The sequence below is a fragment of the Anticarsia gemmatalis genome, chromosome 6 (genome assembly GCF_050436995.1).
Source record: "Anticarsia gemmatalis isolate Benzon Research Colony breed Stoneville strain chromosome 6, ilAntGemm2 primary, whole genome shotgun sequence".
NCBI lineage: Eukaryota > Metazoa > Arthropoda > Insecta > Lepidoptera > Erebidae > Anticarsia > Anticarsia gemmatalis.
In genome coordinates, this window is record NC_134750.1 from 3,006,400 (window position 1) to 3,028,966 (window position 22,567).

At 31.8% G+C, this 22,567-nt stretch overlaps 2 protein-coding genes across 2 annotated transcripts; both read left to right on the forward strand.

Annotated features, from left to right (window-relative positions):
- The first annotated feature begins 1,906 nt into the window (after nucleotides 1-1,906).
- On the forward strand, nucleotides 1,907-9,274 carry LOC142973859 (uncharacterized). Its single transcript, XM_076115879.1, has 6 exons — nucleotides 1,907-2,039; nucleotides 3,264-3,324; nucleotides 6,932-7,038; nucleotides 7,416-7,508; nucleotides 7,934-8,034; nucleotides 8,505-9,274. Exons 1-6 carry the CDS (start codon nucleotides 2,010-2,012, stop codon nucleotides 8,710-8,712), a joined length of 600 nt encoding a protein of 199 aa, XP_075971994.1. The 5' UTR covers nucleotides 1,907-2,009; the 3' UTR covers nucleotides 8,713-9,274.
- Nucleotides 9,275-11,080: 1,806 nt separating this feature from the next.
- On the forward strand, nucleotides 11,081-21,364 carry LOC142973489 (uncharacterized). Its single transcript, XM_076115225.1, has 6 exons — nucleotides 11,081-11,279; nucleotides 17,133-17,181; nucleotides 17,875-18,041; nucleotides 18,258-18,344; nucleotides 19,763-19,866; nucleotides 20,539-21,364. The coding sequence occupies exons 1-6, from the start codon at nucleotides 11,253-11,255 to the stop codon at nucleotides 20,723-20,725; spliced, it is 621 nt and encodes a 206-aa protein (XP_075971340.1). The 5' UTR covers nucleotides 11,081-11,252; the 3' UTR covers nucleotides 20,726-21,364.
- Nucleotides 21,365-22,567: the final 1,203 nt, after the last annotated feature.

Sequence of the window (22,567 nt, forward strand, 5' to 3'; positions counted from 1 at the left end):
AAAGAGAATAAGCTACGACGGTGGTAGACGAGAGTTATCGGTAGTGCACTGGTGTCGGCTCTATGACCTCTTTAACATAATAGTTGATGATACCTTAACTTCCTACCACCTTTCAACAATACAATTAAGTTGCGCTATCGAAATCTCCGTTCATATTGCGCAATTTTATGTTAATTTCCCATGGGCGCCGGGTCTCCCCTGAGTGTGACAGTCAAGTGCAGGTCAGGGACCCATATGTTTGCACAATATTAAATATAGTTTGTGAATGGTCACCATACCGTATACTTTTATTAATATCGGTTTTAGCACCTATCATACTATCAATAAGTTTTCTATATTTAAATTATGACGTAATTCTAGTAACTTCTAGGAAACAAATAAAAAGTTTGTTATGTTTCTTTAATGCAATATTGCACAATGCAAAGTAACAATATTTGATTTTGAAATCAACTTGAAACAAATTTCATCATTCATTATGTAGAGTGGTTTAACGGTTACTGGTTGTAAGGCGCAATCCGTGTAAGTATAACAAACATACTTAATATAATATATTTTCCGGTTGCTTTTGTTTATGAGAAATAAAGTTATTCTTAAACTTATTACTTAGATCTACGGAACGATTTATTTATTCTTCATGATAATATTTAAAGTAAATGATATATTTTCTGATAATTACGTGAATAGATTCTGCCCATCGTATTATATTTTTTATTAAATTCACACACCTGCTTAATTTCTTGATCTTCTAATTTAAGCTCCGAATTTTACGATTTTAACACTAACAAACCTTTATCTAGTTTCAAACTATCTTAGAGTTTATTTAAAGAGTACCTATAGTATATAATATAAAAAAAATGCTGCACTATTTTAAACTAACTACGTGATATATAAAAAGTTGTTTGGGTGTTTAATCTAATTTTATATAAAAAAAATAAGTCTATATAATAATGTTAGCCTTACGATAAAAACTCGGATCATTGAATCAAAGAAGAGTTCGAATTAGAATTTATCTACGGAAGTTATCCACTTACGTTGACATATTATTCAGAGTTAATTTTAGGTACTATCTGGGGCACAAACATCAAAAACAAACAATTCAATCGATACCAATTTTCACATTTTTGCAGGATTTAACGATGAGTTGACTCTTTACTATCGCAATCGAATTAATGTCTGTGACTTACTAAAGGTGTTACAACAAAATTAAATGCTAAATTGTTTTAAACATAAGTCTATATCAATCAAGCCTCAAGCAGATCTTAGTTATTTTTTTCTTCACTGTATTTGATAACAATATAATTTGCAAATATAAAATGCTTGTTAAAAATTATACTGGTTAACAGTAAAACAAGTTTTATCTTAGATTGCTCAACAATTTTTAATCTAACACTTTTGACTACGTCACCGATTTCACAATTGCGATACATGGACGCTTCAATATATTTGATTAAATGTACGTATAATGTTTTACTAATAATATTGAGATTTTCAATTATTTTTTATATAATATACATTAAACGTCAAAAAAGTTTATGGTTAATGGCATATTATGAGGTGTATAATTTTAATTAATTGATTTCAATGTGTGACCAATTTAATGTTTTAGTCTGCAATATGAACATTGGGAAACAATACTAAAATTAAAAAATAGCGTACAGGTTAAGGATTCATTTATCCAAACACAATATCAATATTTTAAAAATCTTAATTAAATACCGCTACCCTACTGCAAGTTGTAGAATGCACTTCTCATGCACTTTGTCATGTAGGATACCGTAGGGTATTTACGTCTTATTAATGGTCTGGATTACGTTATAATACGTCATATTTCAAGGAAAATTGTTAATATACTAACAATATAAACCACCTCAAGACAATTTCTGAATCAGTACGTTTTTATACCATCGCTCTCACTGACGCGCGTCCGTTGTAACACCTGTTCACCTATAGCAAAGGAGTGGATTACAAAATCGTATTCAAGTATCAGGAGAATAATTTATAAAAACATCATGAATAAATTAATCGTGTCTCTGTTCTTGGTAAGTGGTTATAGTACTAAGTACCTGCCATACCAAGCCATATAATTGCCAAATATATAAGTTGATTGAGTGATTAGTACGTAAAATATGCAAACACAGTTTCTGCTTGATTAAATATTTATCAATTAAAGGAAGTCCAGATTTTGATAGAATAACATAGAAAACATATTGCTGAAAAAAAAAGTGATCTCTATCTTTAGTCCTTTAGTAAGATTGGTCATATTTAACATTATTGCTTTGCTTCGTTATCTTTACTGTTCTTTAATATCAAATCATATAAAAATATTTATGTATTTATTAGTTATTATAGTTTTAGAATTGTTGTAAATTACAGAAAACCCGGAAATAGTTTCGCGAAGACTTGCGTCTAAAGCTTTTCGCCGAGATTCGAGACAAAAAAGATGAAACAAACAGTATTCCCAGATCAAAACTATTACCACATTACAAACGCATTATAGTCTTAAATAAATTGTTCTTGCAAGGAAAGAACCGTCAATTAGTGTACTTATTTTCCTATAAAATATTATTGAACTTACGTAATTCCGGAACATTTCATTGCTAATAAACATTATGGAAATAAGCTTACACTCTTGGCTTCGTCCCTAGAGACCTCTTTTATTTATGACTATTGTTTTATTACACTTAAATTCATTGAATATAATCTCCCGTTTGAAAATTTTCTTTGCATTTATTTAACCTCCGTCATGCTACATTGAGTTACAATTCTAATAAATCGATGATTGAAGTCCAATAACATAATTATATTAATTGTTATCCTGCTTAGATATGGTGGAAAACATCAAATGGAGAGTCCATTTGATGTTTTTGGGCCAATCAATACATATTAACAGTCATAAAAGAAACTTACACGTTTCTTAGAATATTTACTACATACATATGTACATAAAACTACGCCTTTTTCCTGTGGCGGTAGACTAGAATGTTTAATTTAGATGCAAAATGCTTAATTCCAAGATGTAGGTAAGTTATGTTTGTTTTGGATATACAATCCCGTTAATCCTAAAATACCCAATTGACGGATGGCATGACTTATCAAAATTTATAAAACTTGTTAATGAGTCAACAGGTAACCAAAACATGTTGAAATATTCTAAAGAAGGAAAATTTCCTACTTTAAGAGTTTATATCAATAATATAGCAAAAGAGTTTCTCGAAATATTTTACTATTTTACTGAAATATTTGAAATATGTTTTTTGTTTCAGCTTGCATTATATGAGTCTGTAACATGCGAAGATAATCTCTCCGTCCAGCCTCTCCGAACTTGTAAGTTGTTTTATTACCTACTAGCTGACCCGGCGAACTTCGTACCGCCTAAAATATGCAAAATTAAATGTCTATTTTTAATATTTCTGAGAGATTTTCTTAATATTTTTTTCCGTAAGAACCTTCTCCTAATAATAACAAATACAACACAAAAATAATTAGTAAAATCGGTCCAGGCATTCACGCGTGCTGCCGTGACCAAGGCAAACGGGTTTCATTTTATATATATACAGGGTGTCCCAAAACTCAACGATAATCCGAGACAGGATGAAAGGCCAAGTCATACCGGTTCTAGGAAAAATAAAAAAAAAATTCCGTATCACTTAGTTCAGCAATAATAGACACTTTTCAAAAAAGTTGAAATTCCACACCCTTGGTCGCATTTTCAAGTCCTGTGATCACCAATGTCACAATTTCGCTGTGTTTTTTTGAATTTCGTGATCTTCATTAAATATGCTATCACTCGTAAAACAAATTAATGCACAAAACATTGTTAATTTAATAAAAAAAGTTAAGTTTTAGTGAGTCATGGTTCTCGGAAATATCGTTAGTTAACTTTGACGCTTCATACTGAAAAAAAATGTACTACACTACCCTTGGCAAGTTATTTCAAAAGTTGGCGCATTTAATCAAGATTTCAAAATGGTATAACACTTGCCACTTATCTTGCCATTAAAAATGTTATTTTTATTTGAACGAAGAGTATCCTCGCAAATGGATCGGACGCAGTGGTACAATTTTATGGCCTCCTCGTTCTCCCGATTAGTCCATTGAAATGTTACAATTTGAGGGCCGAATATTGCATTTCTTAGAGGACGCAATTTTATTTTTGGAACATGTAGGGGGGGTCAATAGAAGCTTAACTTGAAGTTTGTGGGGTCGCCACTCTTGTCCCCCGGCCGCCATCTTGGAAAAGGGGGTAGAAAAACTTTTTTCACTATATCTCGGAAACTATGCGTCTTACAATAAAATTGTGAAAGCATAATGTGTAGCAAATTATTTTGCCTACAAATATGTCTAATAACTTTTTGTCCTAAATTAACAATTAAAGAAGTTATAAGCAAAATAGTGAAATATTTTTTACAAAAATTTTCTTTCCCAATTCGTTCTATTTCGGAGCACTGTTACTGAGTTTCTAATTAATGAAATTAAAAAAAAAATATACGCTAAAATTTTCCGCGAAAAATACTCCACAAGATTGGTCTGAGTTAATTTTTTTAAATTTATTCATATCAGCTTAGCCTTTTTTCCAAACTATGTTGGAGTCGGCTTCCAGACTCACCAGATGCAGCTGAATACCAGTGTTTTACTTGGAGCGACTGCCTATCTGACATCCACAACCCATTTACCTGGGATATAAAACGATACCCCTGGTTAAGACTGGTTGTCAGACTTTCAAGCTTCTGAGTACTGTTAACGACTGTCAAATATCTTCGAAAATGACAGCCGGGACCCACAATTTAACGTGCCTTCCGAAACAGGGAGGAACTCGATATGTGTAAGATGGTCACCCATCCACAAAACAACCTCGGCAAGCGTGACTTAACCTCAGAGACCCATCCGCGTGGCTGTCGCTAAAAAAAGTTATAGAGCAATAAAGAAAATAATTATAAAAAAAATTGCACTTTTTTGCTTATAACTTCTTTAATTGTTAATTTAGGGCAAAAAGTTTTGAAACATATTTGTAGACAAAATAATTTGCTACAAATTATGCTTTTACAATTTTATTGTAAGACGCATAGTTTCCGAGATATAGCGAAAAAAGTGTTTCCACCCCCTTTTCCAAGATGGCGGCCGGGGGACAAGAGTGGCGACCCCACAAACTTCAAGTTAAGCTTCTATTGACCCCCCCTACATGTTCCAAAAATAAAATTGCGTCCTCTAATAAATGTAAATCTCATGTAACATTTCAATGGACTAGATCTAAATCCAGTAGATATTTTTTACTGGGAATGCATAAAAGAAAAAAAATATTCGAAATCAATACAAAATCTATCAGAACTTAGTCAGAAAATTGACACAGCGTCAGAGGAAATAAATGCAAGGAATTTTGATTGACTGGTGCAAAGGTCTTTTGTAAGGCGTTGCAGAGCCTGTATTCGTGCCAGAGGAAAACAATTTGGAATTACTTTAGTTTAAGGAGAATAATTAAATAAGAACGATGGTTCGTTCATTGTTTTTTTTTTTAATTATTATAACCTATTATGTTTATTACATTAAATATTTGTTATGGACTGACTCAATTACGTCTTTACTAAAAATAATTGCTTTCCTCTGGCACGAATACAGACTCTGCAACGGCGTACAAAAGATTTTTCACCAGTCAAGGAAAATTATTTGCATTTATTTCTTCTGACGCTGTGTCAATTTTCTGGCGAAGTTCTGATAGATTTTGTATTGATTTTGAATAGACTTTTTCTTTTATGAATTCCCAGTAAAAAATATCTACTAGATTTAGATCGGGGGAACAAGGATGCCATAAAATTAAACCACTGCGTCTGATCCATCTGCGAGGATACTCTTCGTTCAAATAAAAATAACATTTTTAATGGCAAGATAAGTGGCAAGTGTTATACCATTTTGAAATCTTGATTAAATGCGCCAACTTTTGAAATAACTTGCCAAGGGTAGTGTAGTACATTTTTTTTTCAGTATGAAGCGTCAAAGTTAACTAACGATATTTTCGAGAACCATGACTCACTAAAACTTAACTTTTTTTATTAAATTAACAATGTTTTGTGCATTAATTTGTTTTACGAGTGATAGCATATTTAATGAAGATCACGAAATTCAAAAAAACACAGCGAAATTGTGACATTGGTGATCACAGGACTTGAAAATGCGACCAAGGGTGTGGAATTTCAACTTTTTTGAAAAGTGTCTATTTTTGCTGAACTAAGTGATACGGAATTTTTTTTTTATTTTTCCTAGAACCGGTATGACTTGGCCTTTCATCCTGTCTCGGATTATCGTTGAGTTTTGGGACACCCTGTATATAGATTGCTACAAATAATAGAGTCCAATTTTATTAATCCTGAATGTTTAAAAATTCCTGTTGTTTATAGCTGGAACTGGCCAACTCTGTGGCTGGTAAGTTTAAAAGGCAGGGGCAGGTTTTCCTCCTTAAGTAATGTAGTAATACATGTATAGGTACAGACTATCAAGTCAAGTCTAGTGACCCAGTACCTAATGCGTACTGCATTCCAATACTGTTATAATAATAATTATTTATGAAATAAATAATATCGCCTTTATTGTGTTCATTTATTGTATATAAATCCTATTAAATATATTAGGTCGGGGAAAAAGTCTTTTCGCATTATAGTATGTATGAACTTGTAATAAAATCTCTTTGGCTTCAAGAATCACAAATGAGTACAAGCTTCATTAGATTTCTTTCAGTGAGCTTGAGAGGTACCTAAATACCGAGCTTTTTTGTGTAGAGAAAAGATTTTATTACAAGTTCATAGATGAGAAAAGACTTTTTCCTCGACCTAATATAACCAATATTGTAGTAAATACATACATAATTGACTATCACTAAAATAATGCCTAACCTAATAAGTACTAAAATAGATAACAGATAATTTAATAATATTTTTTACAGTTAAAATGCCTGAATCATGCAAAAGTGAAGGTCGTGAATTTTGTTTCGACAACGCAGAGTACCCAATTGATATCGTTGAAGAACTTCTAAAGGACATGAACCGCTTGGTAAGCATTGATCTAAACACTTGATTTAATACGTAACTAAAATAATATAATTTAAATAAACTTAAATTATATACCTAAGAATAACACCAATATTAAATATCAACTCACAATGCTGAACAAATTTTTATGTGTACTCAAAAAAAGAAATAAATTGGTTCAGGACTACGTGCTGAATAACTTCATTTGTTTTGGGTTGCAATTTAAAGAAGAAATCTGTACGAACAATTATTTAAATGTTCAATAAATAATTTATTACAGGATGATTTCTAATTAACTTGTGGTACAAAAATAGCAAAAGCAATACAGAAGCAATTATAAACAATCAAGAAACAAATAAAATTTCTACCAACTTATGGCGTGTGTATTATTGTTTTCAGGAAGTTGCTCATGAAGATGATGTTGGCAAAATTCAATTTTCAGACCGACAAGGGTCTCCAATTGATGAACCTGACTGTCTCTCGCAATCAACTGTAAGTTAGTCAATATTTCAAGTAAACAAATGAGTTGAGTTATATCACATAAACATTTTCATTCTAACTTAAACTACCAACAGATCATAAATAGTAAAATAAACTCCCTACGGCTGAGCAAGACTAGGCAAGTCTTGAGCTAATTTTTGAATCACTCTGGCCACGTCCGGTTTAGATACCTGGTGCATTTTTCATTGCCATTTCTCCAAAAACTGTTTTAAAGAATACTCAAACTTGCGTTACGCTGTTTTCCTTCACCGTAAAACAAGTAATAACAAACTATTTCTTATTCAAGATAATCATTGCTAAAGACACACTTCGGGTACAAAGCCAAGACCATTAGCGTAAGGCACACTTCTGGGCTTTCACTGTTATTACATATTGTAGTTTCATAATTTATTTATTATATTATTATTTTATTTCAGAATAAACCTATTTACTACATTGTTGATGAGGCCGGGAAGGACAGAGTGGTTGTGCAGTTAAATAACAGGTTCCAACAACGCTACAGCGTCAACTGGTGCGAGTAAGTATCTAATAGTCTCCATTTTACTGCGCCTCTTAAATTCCCCGCAATATTACTTAAATAAAGTTTGCTATTTTAAAGTAACAGACGCTTTTGCGCTTAGTTCGGACATTTTCCTGTTTAGTTTATTTGCTTTTAGTTTACGAAATAATTAACTTAACATCCGTCGGCCAAAAACATGTTGACAATATTATTATGGGAAGTTGTCACAATATTATATGAATGTTAACACTTTACAATCGTATAATATCAAAGTTAATACTATACCGCAATGTCAATATGAGTTTTGCTTTGCAATTTCATACTCAATTGGCATTTAGCCGTCCAATTATTTTAAACATTTTTTTTTATGATAACATCAAAGGATTTGATGTTTCTTGTTTGTTTGTAGATGAAATAAGATGTTTCTCATTAATGCACTGATTATAATATTTACACAATACTACATCTGAATTATATTCGAATTGCAGCAAAGAAGGTCCCACAACAAAGACGAAACATTTTCTAACTTTTACTCTGGACGAATACAAGCCCTATTGTAAGAACCAATACATGAGGTACGACTTTCTGGTCCTAAGTTCTAAGCCTGACAGCAACGGCAAATGGCATATGGAACGAGCTCAAACTAAGACTGGTATCCCTGTCTGCTGCGTCTGCAAATACAACAAGGATGATTAATTTAAAACGTAAATAACTGCAAGATTGATACAGTAATGAAGATTTATGCAACACTAACGACTGGCGGATCCAGAAGGGGGCAAGTAAGAAAATGGTTGTTAAAACCAGTAAATTACTGGAACAATACGTAAATATAATATTGTCATATCATAATGAGTAGATAGAGTGGGGTCCTGACTTGTCTGTGTAGTCCTTTGGTTCTGAATTCGCCCAAAATAATTGAAATTTGCTCAAGATAATACTTTGTACTACTTAGTCTCTTACTAGTTCTTCGTCGATAAGATTCTAAGCATTAGAATAAGAAATAATCGTCTGAAACACAGTTTAACACTAATAAGCAAAATCATTAATTTCCTCTATAAATGTGTCGCTATAATTGTTTAAAATATCATTGTAATCATAGACAGAAATAATAAATTGTAGTGTAAAAATATAGCTAAATCTCAGCCAAATAATAAATACAATATAATTAGATACATAAGCTTAATATGTTATTATTTGTTCAATATAAGGACTTATTTCTAAACTTTAGTTTTATTTGATAACAATAAATTCAATTTATATTCAATTGAGCATTAGTTATTATTCACTTTATCCTTTCTTTTCACAACTATCCTAATATATTACCAAGGTACTCGTAATATTTACATGTTTATATTTTGAGAACAAGTTTGGAATATTAATAGGGCAAACTTATATATAAACTTCCAGTATGCGTCATAGGTCTTCGTAAGTACCTACTACCTCTAGATTGCAAATATGATCGTTATCGACTTTTATTTCCTCCGCGCGCCTAAACTTTAGATGAGGTCGCTGTGATTTAAATAAAAAGCAAAATAAGATTACAGAAATTCATCACTTTGCCTCGGATAATAGATATACTGTGATACACAAGATCCTTTTTAAAGTTATGGTCGAAATAAAGAAAACTTTTAAGATACAACACTTTTCATACCTATGGTTTAATCAGTATATCAATAAATATAGCCAAATACTTTTGGTTTATTAGTTAAGAGGCAACTGATTAAAATTGATCTATTTTTAGTTATATTGAAATGTATACTTTTAGTACATAAGCCTTAGTCAAGGATCACCGGTAAGTGGAACCACAGAGTGGCCTGGTTGACAAAGTTGCCGACTCATGTCGAATGAACGTCATTTTTTCTACCTACTGAAATACATTCCGGAAACTAGCAGTGACAAGGCGGGCTTTGACGTCATAATGACGAGCCCTTGCGGCTTAAAGTATAGCAAAAAATGCATAAATCTTAAATTAAAATATGCATACTGTAAAAAGATTGTGTTACTACACCGTGATTTTCATTTCTGATGCTTAAGAAACTTTGAAATAAGTGTATTAAATACTGTTATCAACACAAAGTATTCGTACTGATAAAAAGACATCAACGAATTGCGTCGTTACTGTCGCGCATCGTCCAAAACATTATTTGGTCTATTAGGTAGTTTGCCTTATTGTGATTCAACGAAATTAGGAAGTCCGGAAACACTACTCATCAAAATTTACACCTGTATATAATTACAATTTGGTAAGGTTGTTTGGTGTGGCGTCCAATATCCGCTGTTATTATTTTAAATATTATATGCGTGTAATTTTACAGCGTTCATTCACGTGAACTTACGTCATTATTCAACTGCTGGGATTCCCGGAGATTCCATAATGAATGAGTGAATGACGAGTAAGAAGATTTTACATATATAGTTTGATTACTTTAGATAAACAGTGTTCGCGAATAAATAAAGGAATCCCAGAATAATGAAAGTTGTCATGACTTTCTTCATTATATTCGATTCGATTGCTATTTAATTTTTATATAGATTTTCTAGCTAAATTAAAAAGAAAATGGGTAAAATATATATTGAATTAACTATTTCTCAAATTTCCTATTCTGTCCTATCTTATTATTATTTTGATTTATATCAATTACAATATCTACAATATAAGTTAAGTAGATTTGCAAATAAGCGTATGACAAACATTACCAGTGCGGTCATACGCAAGAAAAATGGTAAGATTCTAACTGGGGACGCGGGTCTCGACGTGTCGACGTTTAAAAGTCCCGTTGAGAGCAGATGAGACATAACAATAATGGATAGAATACATATTATTATATCGAATTGTAGAGTTTTATGACTCGTTGCAAAAAGGGTGCACAAATAATACGACCCATAGTAATCGCATTTCATTAATGTACGTATATGTGTTAAATTTTGATTTACGTACTTACATTTTTATGTCAAATACCTACCGAAACTATTTATGAAACTAATAAGATAAAAATACAATCCATGTCACGAATATAACAAGAGATGTACTACATTTTCACGGTCAAAAACGTCAAAGCGTCAGACTAGTAATCGTCTACATTGTATCTGACAATGATGTCGGAATCCGCATATAAATATACTTTCTGTGTAGTGTCGTCAGTTGTAAGCCGTTTAAAGTCGTAGTCGGTCGTTGTCTGTGTTAAGACGAAGTGAAGGACACACGTGTTTACTGTGAACTTGTTCGTGGTGGCAGAATGTTTGTGGGAATTCGCTTTGTATTTGTAAGTACAGTCATGAAAAATACTGTTTGTAAGTTTACCTTAAGTGTTGTATGTTTTTCGATTACCTTGGACAGAAAATTTTACGTAAACTAGCTACTAAATTCATCAAACTAGTTTTTTATCTTTTTGGACAAATTTAAGATATTAAAATTTTGAAACTACTCTTGGAATTTCCATTTCCACAACTAACCAACGGTTTTACTTAATTTAAAAAAAATGCATCTTTACGGTACCAACGTGTCGAGACGAGAGTATGTGTGTGCGGAAATAATTTCTGTTTACCTAAGATACATAAGCGAACTAGCTTTGCTTGTTTCTATGTAATTAAGACGGTAACACTAACATATAATGTCACTTGTCGCTATCGTCATACTGCTCAAGAACTTGAGCTAAAGATCACTGAGGATTTCATAACAAAAGGCATGTTGGCAAAAGGCATTACATAACGATCAAGCTTAATAAAATATTTTTATTATTTTGTTCGGTAATAATCCATTACTTTTAAAAGATAATTATAATGATATCAACGAAATTGAATGGATATTGTAAACAAACAAACAATATCCGTTCAAGAGCGGGCAATTATTTCAGGATAAATCCTGTAATAATCTACTCCGCTCAGACGGTGATATTAAATCTCAGATGTTTGCTTCACTGCGAAACTGAGAATTCTTTACGCATCTAAGATTATGGTAATAACTAATGATGGGTATCTGAAAATGTATAAAGTAGTTTGACGATTCTCACCAAACAAATACTGGTGATGTTTACTTTTTTTATTGTTCACTCCTCTAGGCTTTGCGAGTAACTTATTGCTTATTACTGACTACAGTAGAAACACAATTTGCCTGCCAATTCATTTAAAAAACTTGTTTAGATCGTAATCTGGTTCTTAGATTAATTTCATAGAAATAACTTTCTTAGTAAAAGGATATTTATTAAGTCGGATTTTTTGTTTTACAATTTTGACAATAGTTTCAACAAAGTATTTTTCCTAATTATTTATACATACCTATATATTATTATTAATTAAATGGTCCATTAAGTACTTATTGCGACGAATGTGTGTCATTTTTAAGAATTATAACTGTTATGTTTTTGTTAGTTTCAAACTAGTTTTACTACTTGACTTTAGAATCTATGCTTACCACAATGTGTTTTCTGTTGTCTAGTTATAATATCGTGAGCAAAAACAACTTTCAATAAACCATTACTTTTTATTTAACCAAACATTCTTACACGTCGTCCCTAGACGTTTAAGTTTTTTTAACGTCTTCCAACTTTTTTTCTTCAGATGAATAAAAAACGAATGTTACAACAATGCATTTAGACAAGTTTACATATATACTTAGTGTATAAATATAGTATAAATAAACTTATGTTGATTTTATTTCTATTCATTTTATAGTTTAAAGATATTGTCCTTATTCCACAGACAACTTGAACGAAATTCTGTCCGTATGCGTGAAGAAAAAATCACGAGACACAACATAAAGTCAACAAAAAGTGATTCAGAAAATTGAGGTTGATTAATACAAGTGAACTTTAAACATCAGTAACTTATTCCCCGGAAATAGCCTAGGTAGCTGATATAAGACGAAAACGGCGGTGACATTATTTTTTTTTAAATATAAATATCTACATTTATTCGCTTTTTTAAAACTGTTTTATATCAAATGTTTGATTAATAATTTTACCTAAGTCCTAGTTTGACAGATTGGCTACATACAAATATTAATCTACCTAATGCAATAGACAGATTGCCTTAAAAAATGCTGTATAAAGTAATCAAAATAATAAAACTTACCTTTTGGTAAGCTTTATTATTTTGACAGTACGCAAGCAACAATATTAGCCTATAGCCTAAGCCTATATAACTGTAGGTATCTATATAAAAACAAATATATTTTTCCTTTCCTTATAACTATGATTGTATTGATTTTGACTGATAATTATAGACTTACAAAAGTAAATAGTTACATCGTTATAATGATGTCATTGTTCTAAGATTTTATAATGTCTAACTACTGTCTGAAAGCAGCTCATCGATTTTCTCTAATAACGCTTAGAAAGTCATGTGTACAATTACAGGCTTTATTAACATAGTTATTTAAGATGATCTTTACTAATATTATAAAGAAGAAATATTTGTATGTTTATAACAAATTGGCTTAAAAAGTACTGGATCGATTAAACAATTCATTCACTATTTTAATGCTACATTATCACTGATGAATATAGGTTTTTTTAATTGCAAGAAAAAAATAATTCCCACCCGTGCAAAGCCGGGACGGGCCGTATAGATAAGTTTGTTGTTGCATATTTTAGGCACTGAATAATATTAAATCGTATTCATAGTACAAAAGTAAAGTACAAACTAAACTCCAAAGCATCTGCGCTGCTAAAGCACAGACATTATCATAACGGTCGCGAGCAAAACAAATGTTTCAAGTGTAATGAACAGCATTCCTTCGAGATCAAGACGAGAGCCGGAATATGGCAAGAATCCTTTATTGGCTGAGCTGTGTCTACACTAAGCTCGTACACGTTGGAGTATCGTTCGCATGAATTCTATGCAAGATACTTGGTAATAGTGAATATTAAATTAAATGCACGTGGTACATGTTTATCGCATAACTGTGGATTCTATGACAAGCACATAACAAATTAGCCGTAAGACTGTTCCTGAATTATATCATCTTTACAATTTCAGAAGTAAATCCGCAATAAAGTTGTTATCTCGCAAGTAATTGTTTCGTAAGAAGGTACAATCTGCTACAAAAGTCGCTTAACAACTCTATATTTCTCCTTGGCTTGAACAAAATCAGGTGGAATTCGTTGTAACCAAACGTTTCAATCAAGGTAAAATGTTATTTGGATGGAATAATACGCATGTGTCAGAAAGTATCGTTTCGAAAGATTGAATATGTTCAGCGACTTCGAGAGCAAATTGTATCTATAATAATCTTAGTCGTCCGTTATATTAGGTCGCGGAAAAAGTCTTTTCGCATTATAGTAAGTATGAACTTGTAATTAAATCTTTTCTCTACACAAAAATACTCGATATTTGGGTATCTCATGAGCTCACTGAAAGAAACCTCATGAACCGTGTACTCATTTGTAATTCCTGAAGGCAAGATTTTATTACAAGTTCATACATACTATAATGCGAAAAGACTTTTTCCCCGACCTAATATATAAATTACCCGTGATTCAACAGTACATAACTTGCTATCCTTTGACTTTATTAACTTTTCTAGGTAATGTATTTCGGTAACCCATATATTAATCTGGGGGCACGGAAGTGCCCCCGCAAGTCGAGCAAAAAAAAAGCGGCACGGCCGTAACATCCTTTTCTCGAAGCAATTCGGGCTATTTTTGACACCCCTATAATTTCGTTGTGGATAAAACAAGAAGCCTGGATTTTCAGCAACTAATCAGTCATTGTATAAACACGGTATGTTTAAAATTTCAGTCAATTTGAACCAGTAGTTTAAGAATGACAACTTGTTAAAATTTTGAATTTTGTCACTCACTGATTCACTGACTCACTGACTCACCGATCATCAAAAGTCTAAGGTACTTCTAGCAGACTTAGAAGCTTAAAATTTAGAATACAAATAGGGTTTAGTGTCTTAATCATGGGAAAAATTCAATATTTTCTAATTTCGGTCAAGTTTTCTAAATACACTAACTGCAACAATAACTTTGTAATCCCATATAAATGTATAAGATTACAAGGTTACATTTGCAGTTAATGAATTAAATTATTATTTCTGTAGAGAATAAAATAAATAGGTTTAAATATGTATCTACTATATGAGACATAACGAGAGGGGGTATAGGGTGGGTAAGGGTGTTTAGCCCATGAAACTGAACAACATTCCCATAGGAAAATATGTTGAATTATGAAAAAAATACGGCTTTCCATACAAATTGGACTTATGTTTGCTCTATTCGCTCTACAAAAAGAAGTGAGATGCCATCAAAAACATTCTGTAAAAACCTCAAGTCTCGCCGTAAAAAGTTGTGAGATCTATATAATACCAAGTCGATTAATCTATTTAGTCTCTACTTAAAGGACCTTCTGTCTTAAGTTATTACGTATGTTATTATCATGCCAATTTTAAAAAAATACCTTTAAAACAAATAGATCGACTTGGTCATCGCAAGAAAACACAAATTCGCCATTAACATTTCAGGAGCATTAACTTCTCGTCGTGCTGTGTAGTGTGATACATACTAATAATCAAATCATGCGATGGCCAGGTCGGTCTATTTGTTTTAGAGGTATTTTTTTTAAATTGGCATGATAATAACATACGTAATAACTTAAGACAGAAGGTCCTTTAAGTAGAGACTAAATAGATTAATCGACTTGGTATTATATAGATCTCACAACTTTTTACGGCGAGACTTGAGGTTTTTACAGAATGTTTTTGATGGCATACATATTATGTCGCCATTCACCACACAGTTTATTTCCTCATTGGTTCATTTGCTCCTACTGTAGTTTTTATCTGCGGTTTCTGCCTTCTTTGCACGAACCAAATAATCAATAATGTGACGTATTTTGGTGACCATGGCAAAATAATGACGTTAAGCGTCACTATTTTTATCTGGCTTTTTTCCTCGACAAATTATTGTAGTAATTGTGGTAGGTAAGATTGTCTGAGTGAATATAAGTTCAAGACCCATTTCTACATGTGGCTTCGCTTACAACAAAACGGTTTCCTTCATGTCCTGTTATCCGGTAAGTGTGTTCTAGTCAGGATGAGTTCCATTACTAAACTTCCATTCTGTTCTTAAAAACACGTTCAAAGGTTACACTACCAAGTTTACCTTCTGTTGAAATTAGTCATCGAAATACATATGATTATCAGAGACGGCAATTTAAGTAGCCTGTTTTAAACATTTAAAGCTATAGTTAACAAGGTAAGGAATATATATAGTAATTTTAAATGACGGAGACAACATTACGACTTGAGAAAATAGTTATCTTGTGAAACTCACGATTTGATGGCAACGACGATAACAAGTGCATGCAACGTCTTTGTAACGAACTGACACTTAGAAACTTCGCATACATACTTGCACACATACATCTACACATTCAAAACGGAGTTTTTCTTTTATCGTTACTGATTTTTAATATGCCATTTGCAAATTACGCTTAAAATACTTTAATATTTACCGTCTGTTTGTATCTTATAAACTATGTTAAGCGCCTACTATTCTTAGAGGTATGTACAGTATCAAGTTGTTAAGTTTTGAAAAATTTAGAAAATGAAGTAATTTTTCCCTATGTGTAATTATTATACCTATGCTTCTTTTTACCTAGTCGACCGGTTTAGACCGTCTGGTCAAAGTCGACTCAAATAAAAAAAACAATCAGTTCTCCTTTGGAACATTCACATGGGAACAACTAAGTATAATTAAGGAAGTGAAGTGTGAACACGTCGCTAAGTAATGAGCGTCTTAATCAAATAATATAATTGTTTGATCTTGCCAGATGGCATCTTAGAATATGTTAAAATAAGACAAATATTCATATTGCAAATATAAACAATAGTTTTAGTCCAATTTTTCCTTGTCTTTAACTACAAAGAGATATAACTTGTCAATTAGAGATAAGTGTTATTGTACATACTTATTGTACGAGTATATTCCCACGATCACTAGGTAAAACGTCCTAATGTAAAATTAGTGCCTCAGTAATCTAGTGACAAACAGCTTCTACTATAATTTTTGGTAAAATAAATACTTAAAAGAACATTTTTCACGTTAAATATCACTACTGTGTCTTAAGATACAAGATAACCATAATCAATTCGTTTTTATTTAATGTTACAGATCGCATTGTGCAGTTTTCAGCTTTCAATCGCAGCTGTTACTAAAAAGGGTAAGCAAGTCTTGTTTATCTCAATTTTTTCGATTTAGAATTTATAACATTAAAATTAGAACTTAATCCTATAATATACTGCATTAATTGATTGCATAATAATATGCTTACATAATGTTTATTCTATGATATCTCGTACTAGGATTATTGCTAATGAACTGAGTTGCAGTTATACAACTGCGCATATAAACAATAAAGATCTGACCCTGATAACCTGTGCAAATTAATTCAATCCTTCGTTCAGTGCAACGTTAGTAACAAATATACTCCCGTAAATCTTTTGTCATGAATTTAATGTTGCCATGTTCATATGAGTGCATATTATTATGACTTCATCGAAATAAATAGCAGTGTTTTCTAAATTAATGTCATGAGATTGCATCACGAACAGTAGCCGTTGTTGAAAGATGGGTCTCTCTGATTAATTCGTAAAATTGCAGTGTGATTTCAAGTTTATCTTTCTGCGGAGAATAGTAATTAGAAAAACAATCCTTTTTTAATTATGTGTGTATGAGAAATAATTATCTCTTACTTTTTAAACAAATCTTGAAGGAAATTAAGGACTCTAGCTTGGTCAGAGTGACGTCGACCAGAAAGACCAAAAGTCTCTGGATTCAGAAAAAGATCTGTGTTCTGGTCGTCTATGTCGTTAAAGAGTTATTTTACTGAAACAACATGTTTCTATGATTTCAGATGATGATTACACGAAAATCGTATTCCCCGGACCAATACAAGACTTGAGCACACGATACGGAACTCCAAACAAAACTGATCCCTGCGCGGGCCTGACCTACTGCACAGTAAAGCCTGATGACTATCCACAGGAGCTATTTAATAAGATGTTCGAAGGAAAATATAAAGTAAGTACCTTATATTTGTTAAATAACGTACTTAAGTTCAGACTTCAATCAGTGTTGCGTCTGACTACAAAAAAATATTTTAAATATATTATTTTTTACCACAATCACAAACACTTTCGTTTATAGGCTTCATAAAATCAGGAAGGCTGGCGCCTTAGTGAAATAAAAAGTCATTGAACTTAATAGATTAAAATTAGTATATTTCTGTGATTTCAGGAGCCGATATACCAACCGACTTACATAATGACAGATGACCGACAAGGAGATCCCGATGAAGTGGATAACTGTGAAGTAACCGTCACGGTAAATATTTTTTAATATTTTGAAATAAAAACGCCAGATAATTCATGAGAATATGTAGGCATTGGCCGATCCAATCCCAGGGATCGTTTGTAATTAGGTAATTCAAAACAATAGGTGACTAAGTTTGGTAAATAAATTCAACTAATAAAAAGAGGATCATATTGTAGACCCGCGTGGTACCCAAACCAGTAATTTCGGATTCGTCCATTATATAGGTATGTCCATATATAATTTTTGTGTATACTTTTGTAATATTACCTGCTATCGAAACAACGTGATATACGGTATTTTAATAACCAGTAAAATGAATTTTCTGAGACTCGATTATTGGCTACCCGGAATTCGATTTTATATGAAGCTGTTAAAACCAGATCCAAAACTAACCAGTTTCACTTACGATACTCAAAATGCCATTGATCGAAACATAGACACATATTATTAAAATAACATGTTGAATAATAATAATAATACGTTAACACAAATTATGAAAATGCATTATTTGCTTTCACATTTAATATCAATTGTAAAATAATTATACAACATAAATAAATGTCGGTACCATCGAGTATCGAGAGTTTGACATTTAAAATGTACTGTCAAAATAGTTTCTATGACGCCCGTCAGAGGCGCTGATCAGATGTTCATACAAATTTTCTCGATGACTAGCCGGTTGTCGATAGTATTAGAGAATCGAGCTACAGCTTAATTCTTCAAGGAATCAATCAGTGAAACTCTTGGAATAACTCGTTTGTAAACAATCATAGGTCAAGGACAATAATTGCGAGTATGATTAATAACAGTATACCTTTGGATTCATATGTGGTTATATAGCATTAATGCGGAACAAACGGAACTAGACAAGCAAGGTCATCACAATGTTTTCCTCTACTTGCATAATTATAGAACTCGTTACTATGATACTGATAGTGGTTGCTGGTGGTCCAGTGAGTTTATCAATCTGTTATAAAGTGGTTATTTTGATAACATATTTATCGATTATTGTTGTATATAAATAAATAAATTGTTTTTTTTTTATGAAACAGTTTGATAAACTATCCATTTGATAACATAATATAAACATTTATCGGTAACTGCTCAAACCCTGTCTGGTAAAAATCGCATATCTATGAATATTTGTCAGCTTAAATTTGCAAATAAATAGAATGACAATCAGAAATCAGTAAATATATATTATATAATGTATTCAGAAATATATATTTCACAGCATTTTATTGGTTTTTATTGATATTCCAATAAATTCGTTCCTTATTTTATCTAAAATGTATACACAATTGCTAGGAACTTCCATACACCGTGTAAAGCAAATATTGAAATAAATGTTTTCCCCCTTTCGTAAATAAATCGTTTAGTTACAGAAATAATTTCAAATCTTTAACTGTACCTTTTGTCAATTTCAGTACGAGCCTTTGTATAAAGTGAGCAATAAGCAGGGTGTATGGCGGACAGTGGTGCAAGCTCCAGAAAAAAACTTTTTGCAGATGGTTCGACTTGAAACTTGCAAGTGAGTTCTTATTTTTTTAAACCCGTGACAATTCCACTGTTGGGCAAGGGTTGTGAACATCAAGATGCCTGCAAGACGGTGGAGCATATACGACTACAGTAGCATGTAGTAGCCCGGTATTAAAGGAAAGGTTGCTTTGCCATTTATAAAAAAAAGCTTTAAAAAAAATCTCTCTTTTTCTAATATATTTGTAATTGTTGGTGCGAGGTTTGTAGGATCGATGCGACCAAAATTCTCACGGGAATCTAATCAACGGGATATTTTGTACTATACGGTACCGCGACGAAGGTGGGCCAGCCGGGTAGAAAAGATAAATAGATAATCTTTATATATATAATTCTTCTGTAAGTGTGTATGTCACTGAACTTCTCTTAAACGACTGGACCGATTTTGATGAAATTTTTTGTGTGTGTTCAAGGGGATCTGAGAATGGTTTACATTCAAAATTTTATCCGCTGGACAATGTTTTTTTAATTAATTTTTACAAATTAAAGACGTGTAGACAGGACAATGTCTGTCGGGTCCGCTAGTACCTAATATATTGATAATTAAACACGGTTGTAGTTTAAATACTTCTACCAACGCCTTCAGGTGGAACAGGCGCGAGATGAAATAAAATATTCATATAAGTTGGTTTATAAATTTGTGACGCTTAATTTTATACTTTTACAGCGAAATTGGCAGCTCGTGCTTCGAACCGTTTCAAGCTCCAGTAGATTTGCAAACATCTTGCAAACAGACATACGGTGTGTGGGAGTTTCTAGTTCACGCCGAAGATGGAAGCTCTGAACCCGCTAAATTCAAAGCGGACTTACCTATTTGTTGTTCATGTCACTATAAACCTATAAAAAGAGAATAGCTACACGTTAACGTAACATTTTTATGAAAAGGCAACTAATCTAAGTGTAGTCTAGAAGAACATTTTAATAACATGTATTTCCCGAATGATTGGATAGATCTCTATTTTATTAGAAATAATATCTAACTAGGTAGAACAAAATCTTGTAAGATAGAAAAAAACTGTTGATGAAAAAATGAAATTACTTATATTCTACAATATTCAGCTAAAGTGTATTTTTATATAAAATGTTCATTTTTGGAGAACTTGGGGCGTTGAAATCCTGAATCTGAACAAGACATGAAATGATGTAAAATACTTAGATCAATATTATTGCAATTAAAAATGTTGAATGTAGCAAATGGCTTAAGCACAGTATTGTATGATATTTAAGGATTTATATTGATAAATGATAAATGACATGACATTGACTCAAATTATACTAAGACATGAAAATAAATAAATTATTATTTTCATTTATTTTCAATTTTGTAGCATGCTTTAAAAAGACATTGAGTTTTTTGTCGGTGTTACTGCAATACAGCGTATGAGAATTTTGTGATTTAAAAAATGCTTTTACGATGCATTGGATTATCACCGACGTTTTCTTTCTTACTGCTAGTCAATCTAAGGTTATGAATAAAATATACTTATTACATTAATAAATACTGTCATTTTATTTCATTCACACAATGAACTAGATACACAGGATTGAAAGAAAAAATGAAACTTCTTTCATTATCGAAGATACCTTTTAATTCACTGAACGGAAATTAATGGATTCAAGGATTTTTGATAAAAGCTCATTTTAATAGCATATGATATTTTATAGTTATTATTGCAAACAAAACACCTATTTCTAAATTGAAAACAACCGAAATTGAATTATCTGTCTGCACTCAGCTTCTAAGTAACATAACTTGAAAAACAGCCATAACTTTTGGATCTTTAAAATTTTATATGAAAAGATGTAATTCCTTAATGAAAATATAGTATTTATTAAAGATACTTTGGTAAACCAACCCTATTATTTTTACGGTACATACTAGACTCTAAGTACTAGCGCTATTATTCATTATGGCACCCGTCAGTTTATGTTCAGGAAATTATAATATTTAAGCATGCCGTTATAGCAAAAATTAATGACTGTTCTACCACAAGTGTAAAGCACATATTAAGTTAGTAGTTAATATCCTCCTTAATGACGTATTTTATACATAAATGGATTTTCAGCGTTTACAATAATAAATTACAATGAGCACACAACGTTTACGTAACTTTTAATTGGTCAATATTCATTTATAGAATATATTTATAAAAGTATTTTTATACAACGGTAAAACCATAAACGGTTGCATTTGTTTGTATTGAAAAACCCAATATTATCACAAGATGACGCAAACATACATACACAAACATTTGACATAATGATTCCTTTTCCTTAATGTTATGGGATGATAAATTGTAGTAAAATTTCGAATGAGTCAGAGTTCTCAATGAAAACCGTTTTCATTAGTGTTCCCTGACCTGGCTTTACCTGTACAAGTGTAAAATTCAAGTGCACGAGTTTGAAATATTTGAATATGTTTAGATAGCTTTGTCAACTCAAGTCGAAACAACGCAGTCTTCAGGAGAATTAAGGAAAAAAATGTAAGGTGCACGATAATTCCAAGTAATATAAAATATATAAAATTTTGTTAGGAAAGATGTGCGTTTGTTTGTTACTCTTTAACGCAACATGTACGGAACAGATTAGGATGAAACTAAGCAAGGCTGTAGCTTATGTACAAGAATAGCAAATAGGGAATAGAAATAGCTTTTTCCCTTTTTTTGTCCATTAGCGATAATAAATGAAGTACCTAC

Coding starts and splice junctions, on each gene's coding strand:
- LOC142973859 (XM_076115879.1), top strand. CDS start 2,010: ATGAATAAATTAATCGTGTCTCTGTTCTTG. Junction 7,509..7,933: donor ACTGTCTCTCGCAATCAACT/GTAAGTTAGTCA, acceptor ATTTTATTTCAG/AATAAACCTATTTACTACAT. Junction 8,035..8,504: donor TACAGCGTCAACTGGTGCGA/GTAAGTATCTAA, acceptor TTCGAATTGCAG/CAAAGAAGGTCCCACAACAA.
- LOC142973489 (XM_076115225.1), top strand. CDS start 11,253: ATGTTTGTGGGAATTCGCTTTGTATTT. Junction 18,345..19,762: donor ACTGTGAAGTAACCGTCACG/GTAAATATTTTT, acceptor TGTCAATTTCAG/TACGAGCCTTTGTATAAAGT. Junction 19,867..20,538: donor GTTCGACTTGAAACTTGCAA/GTGAGTTCTTAT, acceptor ATACTTTTACAG/CGAAATTGGCAGCTCGTGCT.